Source organism: Equus przewalskii, chromosome 5 (genome assembly GCF_037783145.1).
Source record: "Equus przewalskii isolate Varuska chromosome 5, EquPr2, whole genome shotgun sequence".
Taxonomy (NCBI): Eukaryota; Metazoa; Chordata; class Mammalia; order Perissodactyla; family Equidae; genus Equus; species Equus przewalskii.
In genome coordinates this window covers 7981276-8009154 of record NC_091835.1, presented here as the reverse complement: position 1 = coordinate 8009154, position 27879 = coordinate 7981276, and the positions used below count along the sequence as shown (strand labels likewise).

Here is a 27879-nt window from a genome sequence, read left to right as displayed (position 1 = left end):
TGTCTTGATATTTCCTTATAAGTCCAGAATATTTTCTCTCAAGTCAGCACGGGTTACTCATCACAGTAGCATCTAGGTATGGAACTTAAAACTGAAGGCTGTTTTATGATAGAAGCTGTCCTATCGTAAACCTTTTTGGTCTTCCTGTCGTATCAGCCAGAAGATCTGAGTTGTATGGATGGGAACTAAATAGCATTTCTATCAAAGGTGGATATTACCCTTCCCTCCCTAGAGTTCTCAAAAATCAGCACCTGGGGCCACAATGGTGATCAAATGAACGGGCTGCTTGTCTAATAAAATTTAATAAAGTAAAATAAAAATGGGATTATGCAGGCTTTTCAGTGTCTGCCTCCTGTCTGGCGTTTGGTCTTTGCTCACTGAGTTTCCTGTTTGTTTGAAGGGAGATCTTCCATGAACTGCTAGAGACAGAAAAGAGCGCTCAGGCGTGCGGCGTGGACGCGGGAAGGGCCGCTCGCCAGGCCTCGTAGGAGCAGGCTCCTGGCCGGCGGTGCGCACCGCGTGTCCCCTGCTGCCGCCCGCCTCGCCTTCCTCTGCCTGCGGAGAGTTTGGAACTCGACTTGATGCGGGAGCAACAAACAGCTCAGGGCCAAACCAAAAGACGAGAACTGCAGTTATGCGGAATGCTCCGTGCTAATTGTTCTGTGGAGACTTTGGTCTCACGTCTGTAGCCGATTATCCTCCTTTTCTCCTGCAAGAGTGGCGCTTCCTTTTGTCTTAGGAATACATGTTGTAAATATATATATATGTACACACACACACACACACGTGGAATGAATGGAGCCTTAAAGAGTCAGGATGAGCCGCCAGAGTATGCTTGCTCAAAACTAATAGCACAGCAGTTTGGAGAAGAAATGAAGTTGCCAGAGTCTGTTCACCTGAGAAACGCGTGAAGATGTACATATCAGTTGGCATTTAGCTCTATGTTCCTTGAGCAGTTTCACTCCAGTCTGTAATCTTTCATGTGTGTTTCTTATTAGTAAAGTTCACTGGAAAGCGAGCTCTCCATGTTACACTAATGACAGTTTGTCCTCCTTGCAAAGGGCGGGCATTTCTGCCACCTGACTTGAGGAGCTTTTTTTAAAAAAATTATTTGATGAATTTGTAATGCTTTTCCCGTTTACATGCAGTCCCAAGAAAAGGATTGTTGGTGCTTTGGAATGTGTTATGGTCCCACATTTGGTAGTCATTGTATACTTTGTCTTTTCTTTAAAGAGATTCCTTCACACAGTATGTTCATTGTATATCATCTGTATTACTTTGGTGGTGAAGATAGAATCTTTTACTTTTCTTCTCTATCATTCTTACATGGAGCAAGCATTACCCTAACAGATTACAACCAAAACTTCAAGAGGTAGGAAAATAATATTGTCCCAGTTGGGATTCCCCAGCAAGGATACTTAGGGATAAGGAAGAAAGCCAGCATCTCTGTCTCTCAAATAGAGAGAGGTCAAGAGGAGTATTCCTGCATTAAAGCTAAAACTCTGGACCACTAAAGCTGAAAGCCTTACTGCAGGTGTGAAATTAAGTACGTGAACTATAGGATGAAGCTTGAACATTTAACTGTTTGCTTTCTGGCTTTGCCCTTAAAACAGGGTGGCAATTAAAATATGGTTAGTTTAGGTAATTTCAAGAACTAACAAATAACAAAGGTGCATAATATATTTATCTTCCTTTTTAGGTGCTTTGAATTGAGGCTGAATGGGGGTGCTACACTAGTCACTCAGCTGCCATTATTAACCAGCTTGGTTAAGCAGGTCATGAAACCATATAAAGAACAAGTTTGAGAGTAGAAGTCAGTCCACACAATAATTTGGTGAGCCCAGGAATCATTAAGGTCACACAGAGTTAAGTATAGCAAAATGAAACCTTCAACATTTTCTTTCTTTTTCTTGCTTTTATTATAAACAAGGAAATTACTCTTTGGTTCTGAGGTAGGGACAAAACCACATCAGGTTTTCAAGGGGAGAAAACATTTTAAAGTCCATTGTCACAGAAGATGCAACATCTTTTCTGGAAGATCCCCTTGAGAGAGCTCAAGCCCCACTCTTGAAACTTGGATCTGTTCTGACAGAGTAACATATTCTAAAATTTTGAATCTTTGAATTCTAAATGGTCCTGGCACTTTTGCTTAACTGCTGATAAAATCTTTGCCTCTTTCTATTTACCTACATTATTACTATACTGAACGTTCCACAATGGCACAGTGGTAGGATATGCAGGAGTAGTATAGAGCAGAGGAAAATATTTGTTTTAAAAACTAGCTTTTGGGGGGGTTTTTTTTGTTTTGCTTGAAAATAACTGGTTTTCTCATAAATGAGTGAAGTGGTGATCAAAATTCTTTAGCTATTTATTACTTCTCTTCCCTGTGTCTGTATTTCAGAGCTTTGAGAGGCACTGGTAAAAATGATTGGTAATGATTTGAAGTGAGGGGTGCATTAGGGCATTACAAAAACAAATAATGCCGTGAGCCTGGCTTGCCCGGGAGGTACCCTCATTTGACTTGCTTTTTGTAGCCTGTGTGTGTGTGTGGTTCAGAAGTGCATTAGCCTCAGAAACCTAATTTGATTTGATCTTCATGTGTTGAGCAGGACCTGTGAGCTGTAAACAGGTTACTGGGACGGATGAATTACCTCACTGCTCACATACTTTCAAGTGTAGGACTTCAATTTTCCTCGATTTCTGTCCATCGTTGTGGCCGGGTCAGCCTTCCTCCCTCCCTTCCCTCCTTTCGCTATTCCCCCTTTCACTACAAAGGTACTTTCTCATTTTGGCTCAATGAAGGGTTAATGACTACAGATGGAGATTTTAGCTGGACTATGTTGATGAGGTTTGTTGTTTTTTTGAGCTGACTGTATATGTTTGAAAATTATAAGTTGATAATATAATTTTTTGTGCATATAATCAGTTTACTCAGAATCACGGGGACGGGGCATTTGGCATGTTGGGGCCAGGAAGGGACAAGTTAGATAGGGACAGAGAGCTTTAGTCCCCAGCAGCCTGCACAATAACTAAACTTCCAATCGCGAATACCCAATGTCGTTATATTATTTTAAATGACATCGAATTGGAACTTCACAGCACTTAGTTCTGCACACAACTGATCTTAATTGGAATTTTTTGGGAGAGAAAACTAAATTAAAATTCAAGCTTGTTGATTCTTACCACCTGATGCTATTATGGAGAATTGGAAAGTTGCATATGGCTGGATGTTGTTATCCCTCTAGTAGCCATGATTATAATTTAGGCCTATGAGGGGATAGATTCTGTTTGTAGGGAATATATTTATGTGTGTATGCACACTCTTAAGTTTTGTCTCAGCGGGATAGAATAAGAAGAAAATCTATGAATTATTCTTCTGTTTGTATTTTGATTCCAAAGCTATTTGTTTACTTGCCATGGTCTGTTAATTTCAGGCCTAACTTAATGGCTCAATAACAAATGTAACAAATGTATGTGTTTACATTTTAAGAAGTATGCAGTGATATTTAAACATCAGTTCATTAACTCTGGGAGACAAACGTTAGACTACGCATTTCCGTATTCCTCTTCTTGATCGAGTGTAAAATTCTTCTAAAAGAGCAGCTTTAAGAATTAAAGCCTCAGCAAGTGAATTCATGAATTTACTTGTTCTTTCATACTGCAGTTAGCACTGTGTAACTCTGTAAACATCTCTGCGCACGTGTACAGCTACAGATAGAGTTCTATAAGGAAAATTATTTGGAAACACCTAAACTAAAGAGATTGTTGGCAGTGTCTCATATGTAGTTGAAAGCATCGGGGGGTTGGAAACTCATCTGTGATCCACTGAAAAGGATTATAGTGAGACTAATAAAAATGTTCCCTGTCCCCCTTTCTTCTCTGCGCTGTGGTGACTGCAGTCATGCTCCTAGTCACCCAGCCTTTGGTTTGCCCTGTTTGATTTAATCGACCCCTTTGGTGGTCTTTTGTTTTAAAACAGAGCTGGATCTCCAGGTCCATGTGGACCTTGTGTATATATGGAGATTTTTGGGAAAATCACCAACAACCCAGTACCAGATGCATGGCACTTAAAATTGTCCCCCCAAAACAGGTGGGTCCTTTTCCTCCTCCTCATCTTGCTTTACACTGAGCAATGCTCTCTTTAAGTGTGACAAAAACTAAACAGATTTCTGCCCTCTAACATCTAATGCATTACTTCAAAATTCTAATTTTGTCTTTATTGATGTCTTATTAACATCTGAAAATATATATATTTTTGGTTGGCAAACTATAGTTTGTTAGGTCTTGTGAGTTTTGTGCCAGAATTCTTTTGCTGTGTCTCACCACAGTCATTGCCTCCTTTATGGCATGCTTTGAATACGAGACTTCAGGCAGTCTCTTTCGTGGTATCATAGTTACACACTATTAGTAAATTTTCCTTTTCATATGCTGTCTGTGTCTGAGGTTTTGAAGTTTTTAATAAAAAGTGTGCCAGTATGAATATAAGTGTTGATTATAGTGACATTGGACTGAAGTACAGAGGTTTGAAGTATAGGCATGTCCACTGGCATAAGAATAGATTGGCTGAGGGTCTGGGTGTGAACCCAAGTTTGTTAGGTCTAACGCCGAAACAAGAGACTGAGCAGCCGACTGAAGTGGTCTATTTTGAGAGCAGAGGGAGTGTGCAGAGTGAGCCGCGTGTGGTGCACACACCTGGTCCCCTGGTTTCCCTGCCTCTGAGCTTCTCCTTCCATCCCCGACTTTTCTGGCCCCTTGTCAGTGTTGTTTATTTATGCTATGGAGGGGAAAACAGAAGCAAGCTTCCTACACTTGGCCTAATTGAGGCACTACCAGGTTTAGTGGCAGCTTTGGCCATATTATTTTGTGAGGTGATTCCTTTCTTTGCGTTCAGAGTGACTTTTGGTTCTGATTCTTTATGTTGTTTTGTATGGAGCGGCACTTTATCTGTGTTTTAGCAGAACTGTTCCTCTGTATCCTTTACGGTTTTTTCCTTGTTTTTGTTTCCTTTTTAAATTATGCATAGAGTTTTTTTGTGTGTGAAATTAAAGCCTTTATTAACCTTGCGTTGGTTTGACTATTATTTCTGAAAAGGACATATTCTCGCAGACACTTAACCAGTTGTGGAAGTTTGGAAAGCACCTTCTGTTGGCTTTCTGACTTGGACTTCCGTGCAGCACCGTTCCACCGTAAAGGATGTGGATGGCAAAGCAACGCATGGCCTTGGGCAGCACCGAGTTCCCTTGTGTTCGGCCGGGGAGCCTGTGAAGCTTTGCAGAGCTTCTGGATAAGTTTGCAAACCCAGCATTGGCCTTAACTCTGCTCTTCCTTTTCTTCCTTTGCCTTCTTATTAAGAGCGGGGGGGGGGGGGGGGGGGGGGGGGGTTTGAAATAGCATTTGCATTTCCTACTTGCCTTTAGGCCTCAAGCCTAGACCCAGCGGATACGTTACCGTTGCCCTCGCTGGGTACTGGTTAGCCAGTACGGTGAAACCACCTACTAGGGAGATCTCCTAGGCCATTCAGCTCCCTTTCCAAGGAGAGATCCCCTTTAACATATCCCGACAGGGCAGTGAGGAAGGCTTGTGTGGAAAGGAAAAGCCATCACTCTGGGAAGGATGTAAAACTGCAGAATGCTTCAACCTACCTGCCACAGATAAAACCGAGCCGTGATAAAGAAAAGCCCGGGAAAGGCTCCTCTCAGAACTCATGTTCTGTGCAGTGTTTGACTGCTCTTCTAAGAAGGGTAAGCTCTAGAACAGGATAGTTAAAAGTGATGCAACACCCCAGGCTAGAAACAATTGGGACCGCCTTGAGAGCTGAAATTGGGACCACAGGCGCCGTACGGAGGCGTCTTCTTTCTAGAGAAATAGGTAAGTGACTAAACAAAGTGACATTGCCGCTGCTGCTCACAGGTGCAACTGTAAAATTTCACTTCAATTAATTCCAGTAATTGTAATTCCAGTAGGATTAATTCCAGTAATAAAAACAAAAGGAAACTGCAAGCAGGCAAGGGTTCTGCTTCAAGGCCACAGCTACCCCTGCTTCTCAAAATAGTCCCTTTTCTTTCTTGAGGCTTTGTTGCTTCCAACGAGGCAGGGAAGAGAAGGCAGCTGGAGTCATCCCCAAGGCGTCAGTGAAATCCTCCACGGACAGGTGCTCCTAAAAGAGAATAGGGGTGGAGAGCAAAGGTCACAGTCACCCAGGGTTTCCTTTGATGAGTCATAGAAGTGTGGTATGGAAAGCAAATGAGCAAATACAGGCAATGTTGGGAGAGCCAAGAAAGCAATGGGGTGGGGGGCCATTTTGAGGCTCGAGATTTGATCCCTGAATTTGGAACGCATGAAAAGCACCGGCACAGCGTGAGGTCGATTGAGCTTTTCTTTTGACCAGGGTCAAGTTCACACTAGCCCTGGAATAAGAATTAGGACATTTGACTTAGCTTGGTTAAGGAGTTGCTTCTCTTTCCAGGTCTTAGTTTTCCTCTATAAAATGGGAGAATTTCTTAAAGGCCAATTTTTGCACCTTCATAATGCTTTTATGGGGATGAAAATACTACTATACATGAAAGAGCATGGGAAACAATATCTTGTTCATCTGTCTTCACTTATCAAACAGTGACCCTCAGCTAGGGGACCCTTTTTCCCATAAGCCTGGCCCAGAGAGTAAGCGGATGAGCGCTAGAAGGCCATCTGCCCAAGTCTGACAGTGTAAAGACTACGCTGCTGCTGTTAGCACAGGAGACAGCGCTCTTCCAGCAAGCGCCCACCATCCCCGCGAGGCGCTCTCTCCTGGGGACTCCCTTGCTTTGGATCGAGTTAGCAGGCTGGCCGCAAGGGAAGTAGGGCGCCCCCAGCGCTAACTGACAGAGCCAGCAGCAGTCTCACTTAGGGGTACTGCTGTAGCACTCTGAGGCGGATTCGAATACTCCCATTTTCAGGCGATGAAGCTAAAGTTCAGGGGAGTTAGGGTCATCTGATTCCATTCCGTGCTCCACCGCACCACCTGCCCCGCTTCCTTGAGTGATTTTGGGGATACTGTAAAGGCTTCTGTTATCTTTCCCTCCCCTACTTTAAAGTATGCTATTGTGCTTACAGATGTCTGAATGTTCCCATTAGAGACATCTTCATCCCTCTTGGCTTACAGGTTTGTTCCTGGTTGAAAGGCAACCTGCTAAACCTCGTCAGTCTTATATTCCACTGTATCACCTGGATTATTCTGTAGAAGCAGATTTTGCTTACAGCTGGTGGCAGGTGGCAGCAGAGGTACAAGCAGCTGAGGGGAGGGGAAAGATTCTAAGAGGAGAAGCTAGGCAAGCCAAAGAACAAATTCAGAGTCAAATTTCACCTAGCTATTTTGAGTGGAAAACGAAATATTTGAATAAATGACTTGTACTGGCTTCTCTCGTCCTATGAATGATCTAGAAGATTAAATAGCACAATTCTACATTTTTACTCTTGGCTTGGAAACACAACCATGAGTCATCTTTCTAGGCCTTGGGTATCTTCAGCCATAAGATGAGAGGATTGCCTGAAATGACCTTTACTCCCAGCTAACGTGATATGATAGTGATACTGTTCAAGGCAAGCTGAATACCCCCGAGGCACACTCAAGTAAGAACCCCCAAACTAAAGTTTTATAAAACGGCATCTCCCAGCCTTCATCTCTGCTCTCCTAGGCACCAGGAATGGCCAGGGGGGTGGGATGAGAGCTCTGGGTTTCTTTTCAATCTTACACTACTCTGCAGCGTGGAGTGGCCCTGGAGAGCGTTTTGCTGACTCCCGCAGAGAGCCCTGAACTGAACAGCTCCTTGGGAAACTCCTGTAGGTGGATTTCCAGCTCAGGTGGGTCCCATGCCCCAGTTCTCTAACCTGTCATTCGATTTGCCTACCACCCCGGGGCATTCTCTCAAGGCTCCTGGGAGCCCTCCCCACTCCTCTAGGCAGGGCAGTAGAACACCTTGTTTTGGGAGAAGAGAGTACATATGAGTGATTTGGGCACCCATGGGTGGGGAAGAGCTGCCTACTCCAAGTCCGGTGGTAGCATCCTGCTCTCCCACCAGGTCCCTCACAGGTGTGGCTGCAGTGTCCTTGGCCTGCAAGTGTCTTGGGGTGCCTTCCCTGGCCCAGCCAGCCTGGCTCCACAGCTTGGTCAAGACTCTGGACTCTGAACCCCAGGCTAGGTAGCAGGGACTGCCCATCCCAGTGGACTTGTATCTTTCTACTGGCCCTGTACTTGAACCCTGTGGCCCTGCCAGCTGATTATCAGCCTCACCCATACCCACATCCGCCTCTCTGTGGTTTACTCATTGGTGCACAAACACTAAGATTACCCTCTTTCTATTGCCTGCAGCCAGACCCACCACCCTACTGTTCGATGTCACTGGCTCCCCTTCCAAATTTGGAGCAGCCAGAGAGGTCTGTTCTCCCACCCTCCCCACTTGCCATCAAACCTACCGCTCTCCTGCAAGAATGTACCCTACTCCCAGGATAAAAAATCGGCGACAACTGACTGAAAAAAAGATCTAAGACTTCTTAGGCTGCTTCTACCATGGTAGGGCTGTCTTGATTCTATTTATTCCATTCAAAATTAGCAATCCACTTGGGCTCCTGTCAATCATCTGGTTCAATAACATTGGCTGCCCTTCCCTTTCTATATGCCACACGATACAATGGTGACAGCGAGACTCAGAAGACTTGGTTTTGCTCTGACTTTGCTACTAATTGGTTATGTCACATTAGACAAGTCACTTATCCTCTGTGGACCTGAGTTTTCTCAGGAGTAGAACAGGCAATGATAATAACAGCTGACTTTTAGAGAGCACTTTCTCTGTGCCAGGGGCTGGGCAAATAATAATATCCATAATATTATGATGACAAATAATACATTAGGAGCATCCCAGTATAACAGTGAGGACACAGATGGGCAGATCTGGAAGAGAAATGCATGAAAGTGGCTCCAAAGTGAAGGGCAGGATGCAAATGCTCTGGGAACAACACACCTAGACATATGTGGGGCCCAAACCCCTAACAGACTTAGATGCTCTTGGAGAAATTGGGCACCTCTCCTCTGTAGATTCCTTAATTCATTTATAAGACTACTTTATGGTTTCTTTAGAGGGTAAGTTTTCTCTCAATACCACATCAAGCTAGATTTGCAGTCTATTTTGGATCTTCATGAAGTGGGAATGAACATTAGAAATGTGTTTTTAACAAGCTCTTCTTGTCAAACTCTCTCCCCTAATGTGATCCATGCAGACATTTCAACCTGGGTGTGTCCCGGCTGCCTCAAACCACATAGCCACCACTAACCTCACGATCATCCCCGTCTAAGTTCATTCTGACCCAGGGCTTTTTGTCTCAAGAATGACACAATTTTCTCTGCTGTCGTACCCTTTATCCAGTAATTACCAAGTGTCATTGATTTTGCCTGCTAAATATTTCTCTAAACCATCTCCTCTGCACTTCCCCTGCTCCAGCTACCCAGGCTCCATCTCCCTCAGCCTGACAAGCTGCTGCTTTTGCCACCTTCCAGTCCGTTCCTCACTGAGCAGCTATAGTGATCTTTTAACAGCGTAAACCTGACCGCCACTCCCTTGCTTCAACCATGATGGCTCCCCTCCCCTCTTAGGATAGGCAACACCATCCCTAATGTGGCGTGAAGGCACTGCTCAGTTCAGCCCCTGCCCCTCTGGCCAGCAGCCCCTCCCCAGCTCCGCCACCACCACCCTGCTGGTCGCCTTGCTGGTTCACTCCACGCTTTGCTTGTTCCTAGCCTCTGGGCTTCGTGTATGCTGTTCCCTTCTCCAGGAATAACTTGTTCTGCCTGAAGAGCTCCTGTTCACCTTTCAGAAGGAAGTCTCTGACTAAATCAGGTTCGTCGTCCTCCTCCTCAAGTCTCACCCACCTCCTTCCTGCTGGGGTCCACGCCCTCAGGGAGCTCCTCCGCAGTCTTGTTCATCAGCTGCTCCAGGGGAAAGATGGGGAGGGGCCCAGAACTGAGATTGCTGTTAGCTTTGAACACGTTCGGTTTAGGGTTTGTGATCTCCTAGGGAAGAAAAGGAAACCACTGTTACTTCAGCTGGTCTGTGGCTACCTCCCAGGCCGCCTGTCTCTCTGAAGTCAACACTCATCCTCAGGTACCTCCTTCAAGAAGCCTCCTGTGACCCCCATGCCCCACCTGCCCACATCCACATCCGTACACTCCTTATGAGAACTCAACACGTTGGATTGGACCCACGAGCTAAAGGATGGTGGTCTGTGGCCAACCAAAGCCCGTTGGAGCAAGATGACTATTTTGTTCTGTGACTTAAGAACTTCCATGACTTCCCAGATGTTCGAGATCTACCTGGCACATTTATGACCCTCTTTGTCTTATCTGTTGTGAAGTTGTCATCTGTTAATTCACTTAACCTTGACCTCTCTATACTTTCCTGCCTGCACCGTCAGTCTACCAAGAAGGGTTTATTGAGCGCCACCGGGTTCTCAGACTGCGGGTGGGGCCGAGGAGCCATATGTGTTATCTGCTGATTACCCCGGAGTGCTTGTGACATCGCTCTCACGTTGTGGGCACATTTCTGCTGAGTCTGCTTGGGCTTGTTTCATTTTCCCTATAAGCCTGTGAACTTCTTGAAGGAAAAGTTTTGCTTTCGTATTTCCATATCCCAGGGCTTTCTGTTAACTAATTGAAAGATCGAAGGAGATGCAGTTTTTCTACCTGGGGAAGGGATCCCCAGGGCGACAGCTGTAGAGAAATCATTATTTCTCAAAGTGGAGTCCACAGACTAGCGGTGTCAAATTACGTGGGGCCTTCGTTAAAAGCATGCACATTCCTAGGTCTCAACCCAATTCTACAAACCAGAATCTTTGGGAGTGGGACCTTGGACTCCTCATTTTAATAAGCTTCTACCCCCCAGCTCCCCATCACCCAGACTCGCATGCATAATAAAATTTGGGAACCACTTCACTAAGGAATGGAGGAAACAAAAACAGCTAGAGGCATTGAAGTTAAACAGCAAGAAGAACTTCCGTGAGAAGTGGGAGGAAAGGGTGGAAAGGAAGGCACAGGACACTGGCATCTTCTCTGGAGCTTTCTTGGCTCCCTCGGGTCTGGCCATCGTCAGCCGGCCACTGCAGGGCCCAGCCACATGCCCGTACTCACAGCACTGATCTGGCTCCAGTCCCCCGAGTTTGAAAGCTCCGCCTTCAGCTCCTCATACGATTTGGCGTTCTGCAAAGTAAGTAATAAATTAGGCCTGGGTCTCAGCAGAGGAGATGAAAGACCATTTTCCTTCAGGAGACAAAAGAAGGCTGGCCTAGGGCCTGGTGGTGACAAGGGGAACAGGGAGCTGAGGCAGAGGCTGGAGGAGGGTCCTTAAAAAGGAGCCTGAGTGGTGAGGATGGGCACAGATGGGGCTGACAGGCCAGAAGATCCCCGAGCAGGGGGTTATTTGCCCCTGCTCCGTCCGACATGGGGAGGGAGAGGACCACGGTCTTTTCCCAGCCTCAGGCCAGTGCAAACGGCTACACGCAGCCTTGAGAACCCTGCCTACACTTTGTAGGCTCTGGGGCCTCAGGGGTCCTGGAGAACTGGGGGGCTCCTGTCCGATCCCTGAGGGGAACCCTGCCACAGAGGAATGAAGGGAGTAAAGGGGCTTTGGCTCCAGGAGGACCCCATCTCCGTATCCCCAGGGCCTGGCACCCAGTGTGGCACGTCATGAGCCCCAGCTATGCTGAATGAATGAATGAATGAACAAGTGAGTACTCGAGTCTAGGAGAGAAGCCAGCTCAGGCCTGAGGTGAGGGAAGGGCCACCAGAGTTGGTGACTTGGGACACTGACATGAATTTAAGACGTTCTGGCATCTAGATTCGCAGCCTCGAGATTTGTTTGAATCCGTCCTTGACTAAATTCAGCCCATCGCTCACTGAATTTTTGTTTTCAATGTATTTGAGGCAGTTAATCTAAGCTCTCTGTCTCCCTGAACTCATCAGCTGGGCCAACTTAGCGCGCGCAAAGCCCCTGGCCAGCACCCGTCCCCCTAGCCCTCCTTCCAGCGGAACCCTTCGTGGGGCCCCGTTTTGAGGGCCTGCCCTCCGCTTCTATCTGAGGCCAGTTTAGGAAGCATCCCGTAGGAGCCTGACTCACTGTCACAGGGAAGACCACGGGTATGACCCATTTCACTTAGAATTTAGTGCCAAGAAGACATTTGTCTATCCTTCAGAACCGAGAAGTGTTCTTTCATCTGGCATGAGGATCCACCAACACTGTCCCGTAGATGTTTCTTGGATGACGGAAATGTTTTTTTTTTTTCTGTGCTGTCCAATATGGTAGCCACTAGCCATATGTGGCTGTTGAGCACTTAAATTGTGGCTAGTGAGAAACTGAATCTTTAATTTTGTTTAATTTTAATTAATTTAAATTTAAATAGTCAGTATGCCTCTTACCAATAATGTCCAACAGTTTTGAGCTGAATCTAGTGCATAAGCAAGATATTGTAATTAGACTGGGTTTTCGGTAAATGTCCTTCCCTCTCGCTCACTAGGGGCTTAATGGCCTTACTGCAGCCTTACTTTTGATTCTAATCCCCCTCAAATATATCACAATCCCCCTTTAGAAATATATCACAGGCCATCTATCACAACGAGCAGACAAGCCTGGGTGTCCACCCCGTCCTCGGGGTGTGCCATGGAGAAGCCACCTAGAGAAGGATGTGCTGGACCAGGGTGGGCTGGGGCCACTCACGCTCCACTTGAAGGGGTCCCAAGCCAGGAACCAGCCCGTGAAGGTGGGGGGCTCGTATCCCTGCTTCACCACGATGATGGGAGTTTCAAGGTCCCGGCCGCTGGGGTGGGTCTTGAGGTACTCCTGCGCCGTGGTGGCTGCAGCTCTCTTCTCCTCCTCGTTGGCGTACTTCCCAATCCAGAAGAAGACCTGTGGAGGACCCCAGAGCCAGGTCAGTCCTTCCTGTCCTCCTGGCCCACAGGGCTCCACCCTCCACCTCGGTTCACCCGAGGATTGAGGTGGCAGGAAGGGAGGTTCCCAGGCCTCGGTCCTACCTGGTCCCAGACGTCTAGCAGGAACACGTCATCCTCTTCCAGGTCATCCTGACTAAAGTCAGGGACTTCTGTGGCCAAGAAGCGCCCGGTCTGGTTGGAGCATTCAAAGAGCCTGGGCGTGATGGCCAGGTTTTCTTCCTGTAGTCTGCAGGCCGGACAGAAGATTGTGTTGGCAGGAGGAAGGTGCGGGGAAAGGAAAAGCAAGGACACAGGACTCTGAGGGGCTCCGACATGGAAAGCCCATCTCCTGGGAAAATGCTCTCCCTTCAGATTGCACGAGAGGTCTCCCCTCATCCCCAGAGGCCACAAATGCCCCAAGGGCGAAATTCCCACTGCCTTTCCAGGATGTGCATTCCAGTGTCTCTTCTACAGTCCTATTAGGAAGTTCTTCCTGATATCTTCCCTCTATCCCTGCTGCTGCTACTGCAGTCCATGCCTTTTTGCTTCTGAACTGAGGAATAGTGGATCCTGGATCTTCTTTAGAAGAAACATTTAAAGTGGGGTTTACAGCTGGTGATCCTCAGCATCCTGGTCTTGTGTCAGCACCAAAGAGTAGGCACTGGGTGGGCTCTGGCATTTTCTTCCCAAAGGGCAAAACTACAGCCCTGCCTCTCTCTTTGACCTGCCTCCTATGGCCATGAACACCCTTTGCCAGAGAAGCAGCCTCACCAGGCCCCAGGCTCCAGGAGTAGCACCTTGAGAAGCATGGACAGACCCCTGTGCCCAAGATGCTCCGAGGGCATGCACTGCCCCTGATTCGTCTCGTAGCCCTGGGAGCCTGGTGCCCAGCATCCTCAATTCATGCCTGCTGCAAGCTCTGGGTCATGGGGGTGGAGGTGCCGGGGGGCTCTCCGGCCCGGAAGGTGAGCTGGAGCAGAGGGACCCGATAGTTACCTCTTGGTGTTGGCATAGGGGGCCTTCCCGCCCAGGGCTATCCAGAAGTTGGCTGGCTCCTGCCCTTCCACCACCACTTGCTTCTCTGTCCGGGAGATGATGTCAGCCACCGTCTTGGCCATCTCTCGCTCATCCCCACTACAGCCCTGGGAAAAGGGGGGTGTCGGCTGTGCTGGCGAAAACCATCTCTAGTGCCCACCTACCCCACCCTTCTGCCACATTTGCTGGGCCAGAGCTGCCAGGTCTGAGAGAGCGCTCCTAGATCAGGACCCATGCACGTGACCAGGCAGAGACAGTTCTCTCATCTTCTCCTCTGTGCTCCGTGCTCCAAAGAATGCCAGAGGAGACAAAAGGGTCTGCGTGCTCCTTACAGGGCAGGAGAAGGCTCCAAGAGGCTGCATCCTCATTACAGAGATGGCTGGAGAGGCAGTGACAGGCAGTGGGGTGGTGAGTGAGAGCTTAAGACATACAGACAGACCAACCCTGGCACAGACAGGCGTGGGCAGAGACAAACAGAATGAGAGCGACTGACCCAGACACAGAGGCTGAGAGTCTGAGGATGGCCAGACCCAGGGCTGTGGAGGAGGCAGACGGGGCTAGCAAATGAGCGAGTGGGACCTATTCAGCCAAAGGCTCCCTCCCTGACCCAGGTCCACTCTGAGGCTAGGGGAGCCCCAGGACCCGCTTGGGGAAGGGACGCTGCCAGGCCCGGCACACACCTTCCCATACCACAGGTAGCAGCAGGACGGGGTCTTGAGGATGAAGACGTCATTGGAGTTGAGGGACGTGGCCCGGGCTGAGACCTCAAAGGCCTTGGTGTTGCTGGCGCTGGTTCCCCGGACCTGGAACAGCCTTGTGGAGGGCACAGGCTCAGAGTTGTTAGCCCGGGAGGTGCCTCCCTGCAGGGTGCGGGAGAAGGCAAGGAGAGAGAGGCAGAGTGACTTAGCAAGGTTAGAAGACGATGGGGCATTGGAGGGACACAGAGAGCCAGAGAGGAAGAGAGGTTGGGCGGGGTCTGCCTGCCCCTCCAGGTTCTCTGATCCACCATCACCAGACTAGTCTTTCCAAAACGTTGCTTTGGTCATGGCACTCCCCTGCTCAAGAATCTGCTCCGGCTCCCCACTGCTTATAGACTAGAACCCGGGCCTCTGAGGGCCTCACATGACGAAGGTGCCGACCGCCTTTCCAGACTCACTCTGCTCTCGCCAAACCCTCCAGTTTAGCTTTGCCAGTCTCCTCGCTGCTCCCACGGATCCCGTCCTCTGGGCCTTGTCCTTGCTGTGCCCCCTGCATGGCAGGCCCTCATCTCTCCTCCGCTGATGTCTTCAACTCCCACCTCAATGGCAAGACCTCCTCCCAACCCGCTTCCCACTGTGACTCTGTGCCTCCCCCAGATGCTGGAGTCACGCTCCTCCTTGAACTCGACTGGCACTTCCAGCCTTTAACCACACGGTGCCCCGGGCTGTGAGTTCCCTGCTCTGCTGTCAAGACGGTAAACAGTATTAGCCTGGCATTCTTCCCCCGCCTGGCGATCTGCAGAGGACTGGCTGTGTACTCAGGAGGTGCTCGACAAGCCGATGATGGTTTAAACGAGTGCAGGAGATGTCTATGTCACCGTGTTGGAAGGCACCAGGGCAATTTGGACAGGTCCATCGTTTAGGCAAATCTAGCCAATATAAATAAATTCTTTTTTCATGTAGAGGATCCGAGCGTTGGGTGTAGAGAGAAACAGTACTTGCACATGCTAAGTGCTCCTTACGTGTATTTTTGAAAGTACCGAATGGTTGTTTCTATTGCCAGTTCCACACAGATGATGGAGCCTCAAACAGTCCCATCCTCCGAAGACTGGGCTTCACTCCCAGCCCACACCCCTTCCCCATCTCCAGGCCGCCCACCCCGCCTCACTCGTGGTCACTGACAGGCGCCCCAGTCCCGCAGCCATACCTGGTAGACCACCATGCGTCCCTTGAAGATGGACATGAGGTGAGGTGGCTCCTTGCCCATCGTGACCCGGATCTGAACCGCCTCATCATTGTACTTCCGGTCCAGGATGACAGCTTGATAGGCCGAGGCTGCGATTTCATCCTGGCTGGCCTGGCTGCCCTGTGGACGAGCAGGACCAAAAGGGTGGGATGGGGTCAGCCTCTGATTCTGACCCCATCCCCAGCCTCAGCAACAGCTCCATCCCCAATTCTGACCTGACACCAAAACCAACTGTCTTCCCCACCAAACCCCACCCTGGACACAGCCAAAAACCCACCCTGACCCGGACCTCAGTTCTTCCCAGCCCCACACTTAATCCTTTCCCAGCCCCCAACCCCGACCCACCTGCACCCCTAGCCTTGACCCTAACCCTTCTGTCCTTCTTACTGCACCTTCCTTGGGGAACACTGTTTCTACCACACCACTCACCCCCAGCACCCAAGCATCTCTCTGCTCCCTCACATCTGGACACAGAAACCAGAATGTGAAGGGAACGTGCAGGAGGCCATGGGAATTGGAAGGGAAACTCAGAGAGCCAAAAGGGCAAAGGGTTGTGAAAGGCAGTACTCAGTGTCAATGGGATCTCACAGCCAAGGCAGTCCCAAGATGGAACGGGGGTGAGCTCCCCATCACCAGAGATATTCAACTCAAGGGTGATGGCCACTTGGCAGGGGTGTCATGGGAGCTGAGCTGGCTGTGCTCTGGATGGGGTGGGGCGGTGCCTGACCTGCCAGATGTACAGCAGGTAGTGTTTCTTCTCGCTGATGAGATAGGTGTAGAGCAGCAGGTAGCAGTCACCTCCGTAGAAGTGGCCTACCCACTTGGAATCCACAGGCACCAGCTCCACGTTCTCAATGCGCCACACCTGGAGCCAGTAGCAGGCTAGCGTGAGGTCCAGGACAAGCTTTGCCAACCCCTCCCCGACCAGCACAGGCCTCCCTCCCATGACCTTACCTGCACCTCCCCACTCCCGTCATCCACCATCTTCTGCTGGGCAGCCACCTGAGGCTGGACATGCATGGACGTGGCGTCAAACTTCACCTGCTCCACCTTGGCTGGAGTGGGGGAGAATCATGACACCAACTGTCACCAGCTGAGGTCTCCCAGGTCCTCACCACAGCCCTGAGTGGCACTGACAACTCTTAGATCCATTTTACAGATGAGGAAACTGAGGCTACAGAGACCCAGTAGCTTACCCCAGGTCACACAGCTGGAGAGAGGCAGAACTATAATACAGACTGGATCTCCCTGACCCTAAGACTCACGCTTTACCAGGGCCCCCTCAGAGGAGCCAGGAGGGGGACAGCCCTTTTAGCCTTCCCCGGTGCCTTGCGCTGGGCTTGGCCACAGCAGCGCTGTCCAGTGAGAGACTGGAGCTGTTTGGCTCCCGGGGAGACCCAACCCCATTCCAAATGAAAGATTGTTCTCAGCTCCCTTTTTGTGACAACTCTTGAGTTTAGCCCTGTCTCCTGGTGTCCCCACCCCACCTGGGGAGCCCAGAGCCAGGGTAAGCATGCATGGAAGAGGCGTGTCTGGGAAGGAGGACGGGAGGCAGGTCTGGGTGCTCTCCTGGCCTCATTCCTGGCTCCTGCCCCACCCCACCCCGTCCAGGCCAGCCCTTACCCACAGAGCCCACGGTGTAGGTTTTGCCCAGGCCCGAGGTCCGGTTAGGCACTGTCCATTTCTGGAAGAGCTGCTGAAAGATGGCTGACTCGGCCCCGTCATTCTGCACCTCCACCTGCGTGCTCTGTGGGTACTGCTTCGCTTTGATAAAGTTCTGGGAAGAGAAAGGAGGTGGCTGGGACTGGGTCCCTCCCGTAGCTGACACCTCCCAACGTAAGCCAAGGCCTGGCTCTCACTCCAACCAGACCCAACCACAAACCTACCCCTGGTCCCAAGCCCAAACTTGAACCCAACCCAAGACTCAATACTGAGCCCATACCTAAGCCCGCTCTGGCCCCAACCCCAAGGCCAAAAAGACCCCCAACTTGACACCATCTCATTTCTAACCCTGACCCTCAGCCCCCATCTCCAACCTTGAAACCAACCCCCAATCCAACATTGACCCCAAGCCAGTTAGGGTTACTGACTCCAGCCACGACATTGACCCCAAACTCTGACTCAGCCTTGGCCCCAAGCTGACCCTCTTGTAGGAAGGCCATTTCTCCCTCCTGTCTCCCCATTTCTCCTTGCCGTCTCTGAACCAGGCTCGAGTGCAGCGACATGGCCACACGAATCCTGAGGAGGCCCTCTAGCTGACTGGTGGTCGGTTCCCATCACCAGAGAATCCTCAAGAGGGCCACAGACCAGACCCTCAGAACCCCCAGGCGGGTCGGTCCCGGAGCCTTCCCTGGCCTCTGCCTGGTGCATCGCCCGTGTCTGAGCCCGCTTCCTCTCGCTGCTCCATCTCTTTTCCTCCCTGCTCCTCACACTCTCCCGCCTCCCTGACCCCTGTACCCACCAGTGCCTGGCTCATGGCTTCCTTCTTCTCCTCGGCATTGGCGTTCTTGCCCTTCCACACGAAGATCTTCAGGCCCCCCTGGTCCAGGATATAGCAATCCTAGAGGCGCGAGAGAAAGACCCCGGGGGAGAGTCTGGCAGTGCTGGCGGTGCTGTGCTGGGCCCTGTCCCAGCCCCCTGGCATTGTTCTCGCTTCAGGGGACAGTGGGCAGGGAGCAGGGCGCTGGGGCCTACCAGAGCCTCTCACCTCGTGACTGAGCAGGTCTTGTGTGAGTGGCCGGGTGGCGATCTCTCTAACCACCATCTTTCCCTCTGAGTCAGACACGCTGCAGGACGAAGGCACAGCATGGAGAGGAGGGGTCTCGCACCCCTCAGCCAGGGCACCCTGCACCCAGGAAATCCCCCAGCACCAGGTACTCACTGGTATAGCTTGAGGTTGGCCTTGAGTGCCGGTTCCACCACCGTGTCAGGCACAGCGGCCTTCAGCTCCCTGCGCGTGCCCAGCACGTGGTTCATGATCTCCATCAGCTTTGGGGATGCCTTCTCGTTCTCCCCCTCCACCACGCCCACGTAGGTCCGCCCGCCCCGCTCCTGGTCTCGGATCTCCTTGGCCAGGGTCATGCCCTGCAGGGAGGCCCCGGGTGACCCATGACAGTAGGGGACAAGCAGTGTCCATTACCCCAAACCACGTCGGGAGGCCCCAGCCCAGCCCACAGCAGCCCAGAGGGGTGGGCTGCCTGCCTGCTTTTCCCGTTTGATGGGGGGACCAGGCTGCTGGGGTGCATGTGAGGGAACCAGCGAAAGCCCATTGGAAAAGCAGGTCTCCTCGGTGGCGGGGGACTTGGGGGGACCTCTTGGTCCTTCAGTTCTGACATTGTTTGAAATTTATGATTTTACTTAACAGTGTTGGACAATAACTGAGCCCTGAAGATCACAGTACTCAGTCTCTTTGCCCAAGCACCCTTGTGTATATACACACACACACGTGTGCACACAGCCTCATGTGGGCTTGCACACATATGTACAAACACACACACTCAGACAGCACAGTCTCTCACGTCCTCACACGTAGACACCGCCCCTCCCCGGGGGGAGCAGCCGTCTGGAGGCCAGAGCCAGGCAGGACTCTGCCATGTCCATCACCACTGGGTCCCCAACGCTTGGCACAGCATCTGCCACACAGCAGGGACTCGTTAAATCTCAGGAGATTAGCCACAAGGACACACCCGCGAGCTCCAACGTGCACACCTCTTCCTACACACCAGACTCAGAGCCACCTTCAGGCACACCCTCCCCGGCAGGCAGAGGCGTGAGGCCCGGGGAAATGAGGCCGAGGGGGTGTGGCAGAAATCTGGCAAGTTTGACTTGAGGAGAGGCCAGGAGCTGGGCCGCAGGAGCAGGTGGGCACAGGGCGGGCTTGCGGGGAGGGGCGGTGCTGGGCACGGCCTACCCTGAGTCTCTCCATGCGGTTACTCTCCGGCCCGTTCCACTGGATGATAAGCTTCCCCAGGTCCAGGAGGAAGACGTCCCCACGGTTGAAACTCTTCCAGGACATCTCCACCTGGAGAGCCGTGGGAGAAGTGCAGACCCCACTCAGGCCCCGTCCATCATCCATCATCTTCCCCCCGCCCCTTCCCTGCCCCTCACCCCTCCTTGGCCTCTGTCCTCCACCCAGGCTGGGAGGGGGGACAGGAGGCCATGCCCCAGGGCCCCAGCCGATGCCCACCTCTCCGGCCACCACGTTCCTCTTGCCCTTGACGTGCAGCAGCCGCTGGACCTCATAGGAATTGGTCTCCACTTTCTTCATGCCGGAAGACACACCCCCTTTTTGGATCCTGAGAAGAGAGGTGAGCTGAGCCAAGGGAGTGGGCTGGGAGGTGTGACAGTCCCTGTCCTCCCAGACTGTAGGTACCTGGCTGCCACTGGGGCCGTCTGAGGGCAGGGCTGGGATGAGGGTGAGGTGTGTGAGGCCCTCTCCCTCGGGGTCACGCAAGTGCAAGGTTGGTCTATTGCCTATCCACACGCCCTTCCTTGCAGTGAGTGCCTCCTTAAAGTCTGCACCTGGACCCCTCACTCTCCTCGCCCTCATCCCTGCCCCATGGAGAGGCAGGCAAAGACAGGAGCATGTGGGAGTAGAAACGAGGAAGACAGGACAGGACTCTGAGGGCAGGATTGAAGCGAAGGACAAGAGGGGAGAAGCCGTGGGCTGAATTGAGACCCCTCCCAAACTCCTATGTTGAAGCCCCCAGCCCCAGTGGGAGGGTATTTAGAGATGGGACCTTTGGGAGGTAATAGATTTGATGACATTTAGATGACGTCATCAGGGTAGGGTCCTCATGGTGGGGTCATTGTCCTAATAAGAAGAGATCTGAGAGAGCTTGCCCAGCCTCTCCACCATGTGAGGACACAGGGAGAAGGTGGCCATCTACAGGCCAGGAAGAGAGCCCTCACCAGCAACTGAATCAGCTGGCGACCTTGATCTTGGACTTCCCAACCTCCAGAACTGAGATAATTAACTTCTGTTGTTTAAGACACTCAGTCTATGGTATTTTGTTAGGGCAGCCCAAGCAGACTAAGACAGGAGAGATGGCAGCTCAAATGCCCAAAGGAGTAGACTCCTGCTGTAAGTGTGGGAAGACATAAGGGAGGGGTGGGGACTGTGGCTAACTAGAGAGCTCCTGGCCTGTCCTATAGGTCAGTAGCAACTTGGCCCCTGACTATGTGTTTCCATGGGAAAAGCCCAAAAGCCAGAACTTCAGACTTTTCAGGAAAAGCTGGAAATTGGGGCTTTTAGTGTGAAAGGCGTGCTTTAGAGGACAAAGGAGCAGTGATTTGCCCCTTGGCCAGAGTGGAGACTTAATGTGATGGCCTGGAGAGCCACCTTGGGCACTGAGCTCTCCCTGACACTCAAGTAGGGGGTGACTTGCAAAGATTCATGAGTTACAGAATTTCAGAAAGGCCTCTGGGGACAGCCAAAGACTTACTCAGAGGGATGAAGACCAAGGACAGGGAAGCAGCAGAAATGGGAGTTAGGGAGTGGAACAGTCAAGAAAAATCGCCAAAAGCCCCTCATGGGCTCTCCCCACGGCCTCAGGCTCCCTTCCCAGCCCCAGGTCAGCCCCCAGCCTCGGGTGACCCTGCCCTGCCCTGGGCCCACTCCCCAGCCTGCAGCGCGCCCCTCCGTACACAAGGCCCTGCTTGAAGTAGCCTCGGAAGGCCTCGCTCTCATTGCCCTGGACCTCGCGGTGCTGGACGGCCCGGCCCTTCAGGAAGTCGTCCATCTGCGTGGTGTAGATGGCAGCCGCCCCCTGCTCATCCAGGGACGAGGCCTGGCCGAGCCAGTAGTGGATGTCATAGGACAGGTTGTTGCCGGTCTTGTGGATCTGGGGAGAGGGCGTGTCCAGTTTACACGAGGCCCTGGGCTCCCACAGACCTCTCCCGCCCCTCCCTGCTTTGCATGGTCTCCCACACACGTGGGGACTGGACCACAGGTGAGCCCTGAGTCGTGGCCCCAGCTCTGCCACAGACTCTGAGACGTGGGGCACGTGGCTGCCCCCTGGGTCTTGCTCACCTCATCTTGGAAATAACCTGGTTGGATTATAGCAGTGTTTCTCAAAATGGTGTGCATGGACCCTCAGAGGTCCATGAGGTGGTTGGGTGGGATACAAACAAATGTACATACGAAATGATTATGTAAATATTTTATAGCTACTTTCTGTGTGTGACACGGGACACACTGCTTTCCATTTATGGTAATGGTATAGAGTTAAGTTTTTAAATAAATGGATTTAAATTTTAAAAGTGAGTCAGTATAAGGAAAAATACAAATGCGTTAATACTACAGGATACGGCAAGAACTGAAAAGGTGATGTGAAGATGACCGTGGATTTTGGAAAAGTGGACTCAAGGTAGGGTGACATCCCACCAGCTCGGAAGTCCCCCAAGACTGAAAATCCACAGGTCACCTCAGCCACGAACGCTGAGGCCCCAGGGCAGGGAGAGCCTCTGACATCTCTGACCCTGCAGAGCCACCACCAGGCTGGGTGCCTGGGCACACCCAGTCAATGCCATCCCGGCATGAAGCCAGGCCAGCAGTCCCCACCCATCCCCAGCCTCAAGTTTCTTCCCTGACACTCCAGTGGGCTTTGCTGTCTGCTCAGCTTTCCCCCTGCCCAGCCCCACTCACAGCCAGGACAACGTAGCAGTCGCCCTCGAAGAAGTTGCCGTAAGTGTTGGAAGCAACAGGCACCATCTGCATGGCCTAGGGGGAGAAGGGAGTTCAGAGGGGCTACCCTGGACCACCTAGGACCACCCCCAACCCCAGCTCCCTCCCTCCCTTAACCAAAGGAGAGTTGGAAGAGCAGAGAGCTGGGAGGAGAAGGGCATGAGGAAGCTGGCAAGAAGAATGTGTGTGAGAAGGGGAGGAGGAAAAGGAGCAGGGAGAGGAACGGGGAGGCTGGCGCCTGTGGGCGGGTTACCAGGGCCTCGCACACCGGCAGGGCAGGACTGGAGGACAGAAAGAGTGACCCGAGGCCTCTTCCTTCCCTCGGTCCATCCCAGGACTGCAGAGCCACTCCACACGCAGTCTGGGCCTCACCTCGATCCTCCATATCTGAACCCCGGGGGTGGTGATGTTGAGGGAGCTTTTGACTTGGCTGCTCAGTTTGGTCATGGCGGATGAGCCTAGGGGAGAAGATACAGGAGCAAGGACTGAGGAGCTGGGAGCGCCCTGGGTTTCAGGGGCTGCTCTCCCAGCCCGGCCCTAGGGCACTCCCAACAGTGCCAGGTGGCCAGGGCTCAGGGGCCTGGCCTCTAGCCTTCCCACCCAGCTCTGATCTTGTCACTGTCTTGCTCAAACACCCACTCTGACTCCCTGTCACCAACTGAATAAGCCCCCACTCCTCAGTCCAGCACTCAGGGCCCCTCTTTCTCTAGCCCCAAACAATTTTTCCTTCTGAAAATTTTTTCTCAAAGCCATGCTTGCTTAGAAAAAGAAAAATCATACAGAGGTTTTTAAAAAAAGAGCAACAAAGAATAAATAAGGACTGAAAAGTATATGCACTCAAAAGAATTGAAAAAACAGGTGTTCAAACAAAAACTTGTACATAAAGTTCATAGCAGCCCTATTCACAGCAGCCAAAAGGTGGAAATGACCCAATGTCCATTAACAGATGAGTGGTAAACAAAGGGCAGTATAGCCCGACAATGGAATATTATTCAGCCATAAAAAAAGAACGAAGTATGATTCATGCTACAATGTGGATGAACCCTGAATACATTACGCTCAGTGAAAGAAGCCAGGCACAAAAGACCACGCATTGTATGACTCCATTTATATGAAACATCCAGAATAGGTAAATCCATAGAGATAGCAAACAGATTCGAGATTGTCAGAGGCTGGGAGGAGGGGGAAATGGGGAGTGACAGCTAGTACATGTGGAGTTTCCATTTGGGATGATGAGAAAATCCTGGAACTTGATAGTGGTGATGGTTGCGTAACATTGTGAAGGTGCTGTACGCCGCTGAATTGTACACTTTAAGTAGTTAAAACGGTAAATCTTATGTGTATTTTATCGCAATAAAAAAAAGCGTAGGTAGCAGTTTCCTGTTTCTTCCTAGCTACCCCCGAACACCCCTCAATCACTGTTCTGGTGGCCCGCAAGATGTAGACCCAACAAGGATAGAGGCTGTGTTTGTCCAGTACTGAATCCCCAGCATCTAGCGCTGTGACGGCAATTTGCTGAGTGGGTGGGTAGATGGATGGATGGATGGATGGATGGATAAATGGGTGGGTGGGTGGATGGGTGAGTGAGTAGAGGGAGGGAGGGATGGATGGATGGGTGAGTCAGTGAGTGAGTGGATGGATGGATGGATGGATAAATGGGTGGGTGGGTGGATGAGTGAGTGAGTAGAGGGAGGGAGGGATGGATGGATGGATGGGTGAGTCAGTGAGTGAGTAGATGGATGGATGGATGGATAAATGGGTGGGTGGGTGGATGGGTGAGTGAGTAGAGGGAGGGAGGGATGGATGGATCGATGGGTGAGTCAGTGAGTGAGTAGATGGATGGATGGATGGATGGATAAATGGGTGGGTGGGTGGATGGGTGAGTGAGTAGAGGGAGGGAGGGATGGATGGATGGGTGAGTCAGTGAGTGAGTGGATGGATGGATGGATAAAGGGGTGGGTGGGTGGATGGGTGAGTAGAGGGAGGGAGGGAGGGAGGGATGGATGGGTGAGTCAGTGAGTGAGTGGATGGATGGATGGATGGATAAATGGGTGGGTGGGTGGATGGGTGAGTAGAGGGAGGGAGGGATGGATGGATGGATGGATGGGTGAGTCAGTGAGTGAGTGGATGGATGGTGGATGGATGAATAAATGACAGAGCGAACCCTCCCACTGTGAACCACCCTCCACCCACTGCACTGGAGGAAACCTCCCCTCTCCAAGCTTCCCTTATAGTATCTTTTATGGCTCTTACTGTTTTGACCTTTAGCTGTCTTCTCCACTCCAGGAGCTCACCAGAATCACCCAGGGGGCATTTAAACAATACTGATGCCTCCTGCGCAGGCCACATTCCCAGCAATTCTGATTTAATTAGGCCAGGGTGGGGCTGGAGCATAGGTACTTTATTTTCTGCCTTTTCGGAGGTAGGGTGTGGGTGCTTTTAAAACTCCCCAGCAATTCTGATACGAGCCAGAACAGAGAACCACTTGTCCCAATGATTCTCATCCCTGGTTTCCTGCCCCTCCTACCAGGCTGGATGTCACCCCATTCCCCACCGAGCCTACCATGCAGCCTGGCACGGAGCTGCCCTCCATGAACACTCCCTGAGCTGCTGAATAATGAATGAAACGTCCCGTGGCCCCGTGGAGCAGGCCTCCGAGCACTGGCAGCCTGGAATCTTCCTAATCTCTCCTTGCACCTTGACTCTGAGTCACTTCTTGGAACAATGACCTGGCCTTTTACTGCTCCCTCAGCTGAGTCCTGAGGGTGACCTCTCTCCTTGGCATTCTGGAGTTGGGGGCAAAGTCTCCCTGCCCAGCCTCCAATTAGCACCCCCTCAAGCAGACACCAGGGCCACCTGCTCATCACCAGCGCTGGGCTTGTAGGAGTGCCTTGTGTCTGGTCCCGTTGGATGCCCTGTTGGCCATGGCCTCCTCCATGAGGAGTCTCTCAACCCATAGAAACCCCAGGGCTCCCAGAACTCTTGGTTCCATGGAACCAATTTGGTATTTCAATCACTACCTCTGTCTATACTGCCGTTTCTGCAAGACCCCTGGGCACTCAATAGCTGTATGAACATGGACCCTGTTTCTTCATCTCTGAGGTGGGGGTTTGACAAGATGTTCTCTAAAGTCCCACTAGGGACGTACTCTGATGCTAGGAGTGAACAGCAAGAGGAACAGAGGGTAGACAGCAGGAGGTGCTTCTTGCCCATCAGAGAGGAGTTCAGGGGAGCAGAGACTTGAAAAGTCGGTGCTCTATTCCCAGGACAGAAATCAGGATTGGGGACCTCCTGCAGCCTGAACAGGGGAAGGGGAGCCTCTTCTGGGTCAAGGGTGGGCAAGGGAATTCTGGGGAGGGTGGCTCTGAGAGGTGGACACCACGGATACCCACCAACTGCTCCCGCCCCGAACCATGCTGGTCAGAGCAGATGCTTCCAACCCCCAACCCTGGTGGGGCCTCCCCAGCTCTCCTCTCCCTCCTGAACTGCTTGGAGGAACGTGGGCCCTCACTCCCCACGCCACAGACAGCACAACACTGGGTTTGGATGTGCATCGTCTTCTCCCTCAACTTGAATTCACTGCCTCCCCTCCTCTGACCCCTGGTCCCCTCTCTTCTCTGTCCCCAACTCGAGGAAGGGCATCACCACCCCCAGACCCCAAAGTCAGCCATCTGTGCAACACCCTGCACCCTCCCTCTCCTGCCCTTTGTCCACCTGAACATCTCTCCAGTCTGTCCCCTCCCCGACCCCTACCCCTCTGCTCCCACACTGCCTTCTAGTAATGCCAACCGGCTCACTGGCCCTAGCTCCACCCTTTTCTCCCCCTCCCCCTCCGCATCCTTGCTTCTACTGTTCCCTTTACCAAATGCCCTCCCCACCTTTCTTCACTTGGCTAACACATGCTCTTCTAGACTCAATTTAGTTCTCATTTCTTCCAGGAGACCTTCCCAGAATCCTCAGTCTAGACGGGGGCCCTCCCTGAGGGGCCCAAGACATCCTGGAGCGATGCCTCTCTTGGCCCCCTGACCACTTGGTGATGAAAGGATCTGTTTATAAGTCTGAGGTCCCTGAGGCCAAGCACCTAGACGTGCTCATCTACACGGCCCCCAGTTCCTAGCACATGGTAGGTACTCAATAAATATTCATGAAGCTGAAAGACAGACGGTAGAATGGACGGGATGGACCCTCGTGGGGCCCTGGAGGGAGTTAGGGCTCCTGCTCCCCCCAGGTCCCATCTTTCTTTTCTTAATTGCAGTTCTGTGGTCCTACGGGGTCAGGCTCCAGAGAGCCTTGGGGTCATTGTCACTGTCACTGCTTTTAGTCCCCAGTCATGCAGTTCTGAGCTGGACAGGGATGTGGCAGTCCCTGAAACAAAGGACACCCTCCTGCTTCCTCAGAGCAGAGAGAGTGGACACTCCCCAGCCCCCAACCTGCAGACTCTGCCCCTCGCCGACCTGAGAATGCCTGAGTAGGCTTCCTGGGAAGGGGGCAGTCAGAGTGTCTCAAGATCCTGGTCTGGACTTGGCTCCCACCTCCCCTACCTGCCCCCTCTATTTCAGCTGGATGGGGCCACAGTGGCTGGTGAGGCCGAGGGGACGGGTCCTGGGGGAAGAGAGATGGGCAGAGATGCACGCCGCCACCAGGCCCTGCCTTTGCCCATTCAGTCCCTGACAGCTGTGGCCCACACCCTGGGATCCCAGAGACCAGTGCCCCAAGGTGCCAGGAGTGTCAGGGGAATGGTGACACAAAGAAAGAAACCATTTCAGATGAAGAAGAAATGGGCAAAAAGATGGGGTAGGGGGATGGGAGGGAAAAGGTCAGGCTGACCAACTAGTCCCGGTTTGCCCAGGACTGTCAGGTTTGAAATCTAGAAGTCCAGTGTTTCCAGATTCTCCTCAATCCAAGGCAATCCAGGTGGTTGACACCTGAAGGAGGGTCGGGGCTGGGGGCAGGTGATGGTCTGAGGAAGCAGTTGTCTGGGGTGGAGCCTGCACAGTTCTTTCCTTGGAGGCCCAGGAAGCCGCGCTGGGCTCCCTGCTCTCCGGACTCCAGGGTGCAGGGTCTCTCCCTCACATCTGCTTCAAGGTGCTGCAGGAGGCCCCAGGCTGCCAGCAAGAAGCAGGGACCCTGTCCTGTCCCCTCCCACCACTGATGGGCCCTGTGTGTCCCCGCACGCTGGCCTTACCTGTCTGGGAGAGGCAGCTGCCACCTGGGAGATCTCAGGGAGTTGTGGCAAGCTGGCTGCTCAAGAGAGTGACCTTTGTCC

General features: G+C 51.8%; 2 protein-coding genes across 8 annotated transcripts in view; one reads left to right on the top strand and one right to left on the bottom strand.

The window, feature by feature from the left end:
- The window catches only part of USP37 (ubiquitin specific peptidase 37), a 96635-nt gene extending 91572 nt beyond the window's left edge, over positions 1-5063 (top strand). For all 7 annotated transcript variants that reach the window (XM_070618274.1, XM_070618275.1, XM_070618269.1 and 4 more), the window contains one exon: positions 401-5063. In XM_070618274.1, the coding sequence (XP_070474375.1) occupies positions 401-488 (88 nt within the window). In that variant the 3' untranslated portion in view covers positions 489-5063. The remainder of the gene's footprint in view (positions 1-400) is intronic.
- Positions 5026-27879, bottom strand: VIL1 (villin 1). The gene is made up of 20 exons (XM_070618289.1): positions 27799-27879; positions 22986-23071; positions 22575-22649; positions 21575-21771; positions 20115-20223; positions 19839-19949; positions 18810-19012; positions 18636-18714; positions 18390-18488; positions 17552-17705; positions 16883-16983; positions 16656-16793; positions 15890-16048; positions 14665-14844; positions 13946-14091; positions 13052-13196; positions 12738-12926; positions 11156-11224; positions 9902-10042; positions 5026-6157 (listed from the first exon to the last, which is right to left on the bottom strand). Exons 2-20 carry the CDS (start codon positions 23058-23060, stop codon positions 6044-6046), a joined length of 2484 nt encoding a protein of 827 aa, XP_070474390.1. The 5' UTR covers positions 23061-23071; positions 27799-27879; the 3' UTR covers positions 5026-6043.

Bases quoted from the DNA above. Each gene is read 5' to 3' on its own strand.
- VIL1 (XM_070618289.1), bottom strand. From the start codon at position 23,060: ATGACCAAACTGAGCAGCCAAGTCAAAAGCTCCCTCAACATCACCACC. The intron at 16,794-16,882 runs GTAAGGTCATGG...TACTGGCTCCAG, and splicing joins ACGGGAGTGGGGAGGTGCAG to GTGTGGCGCATTGAGAACGT. The intron at 6,158-9,901 runs GTGGGTGAGACT...ATTCTCTTTTAG, and splicing joins TGGACCCCAGCAGGAAGGAG to GAGCACCTGTCCGTGGAGGA.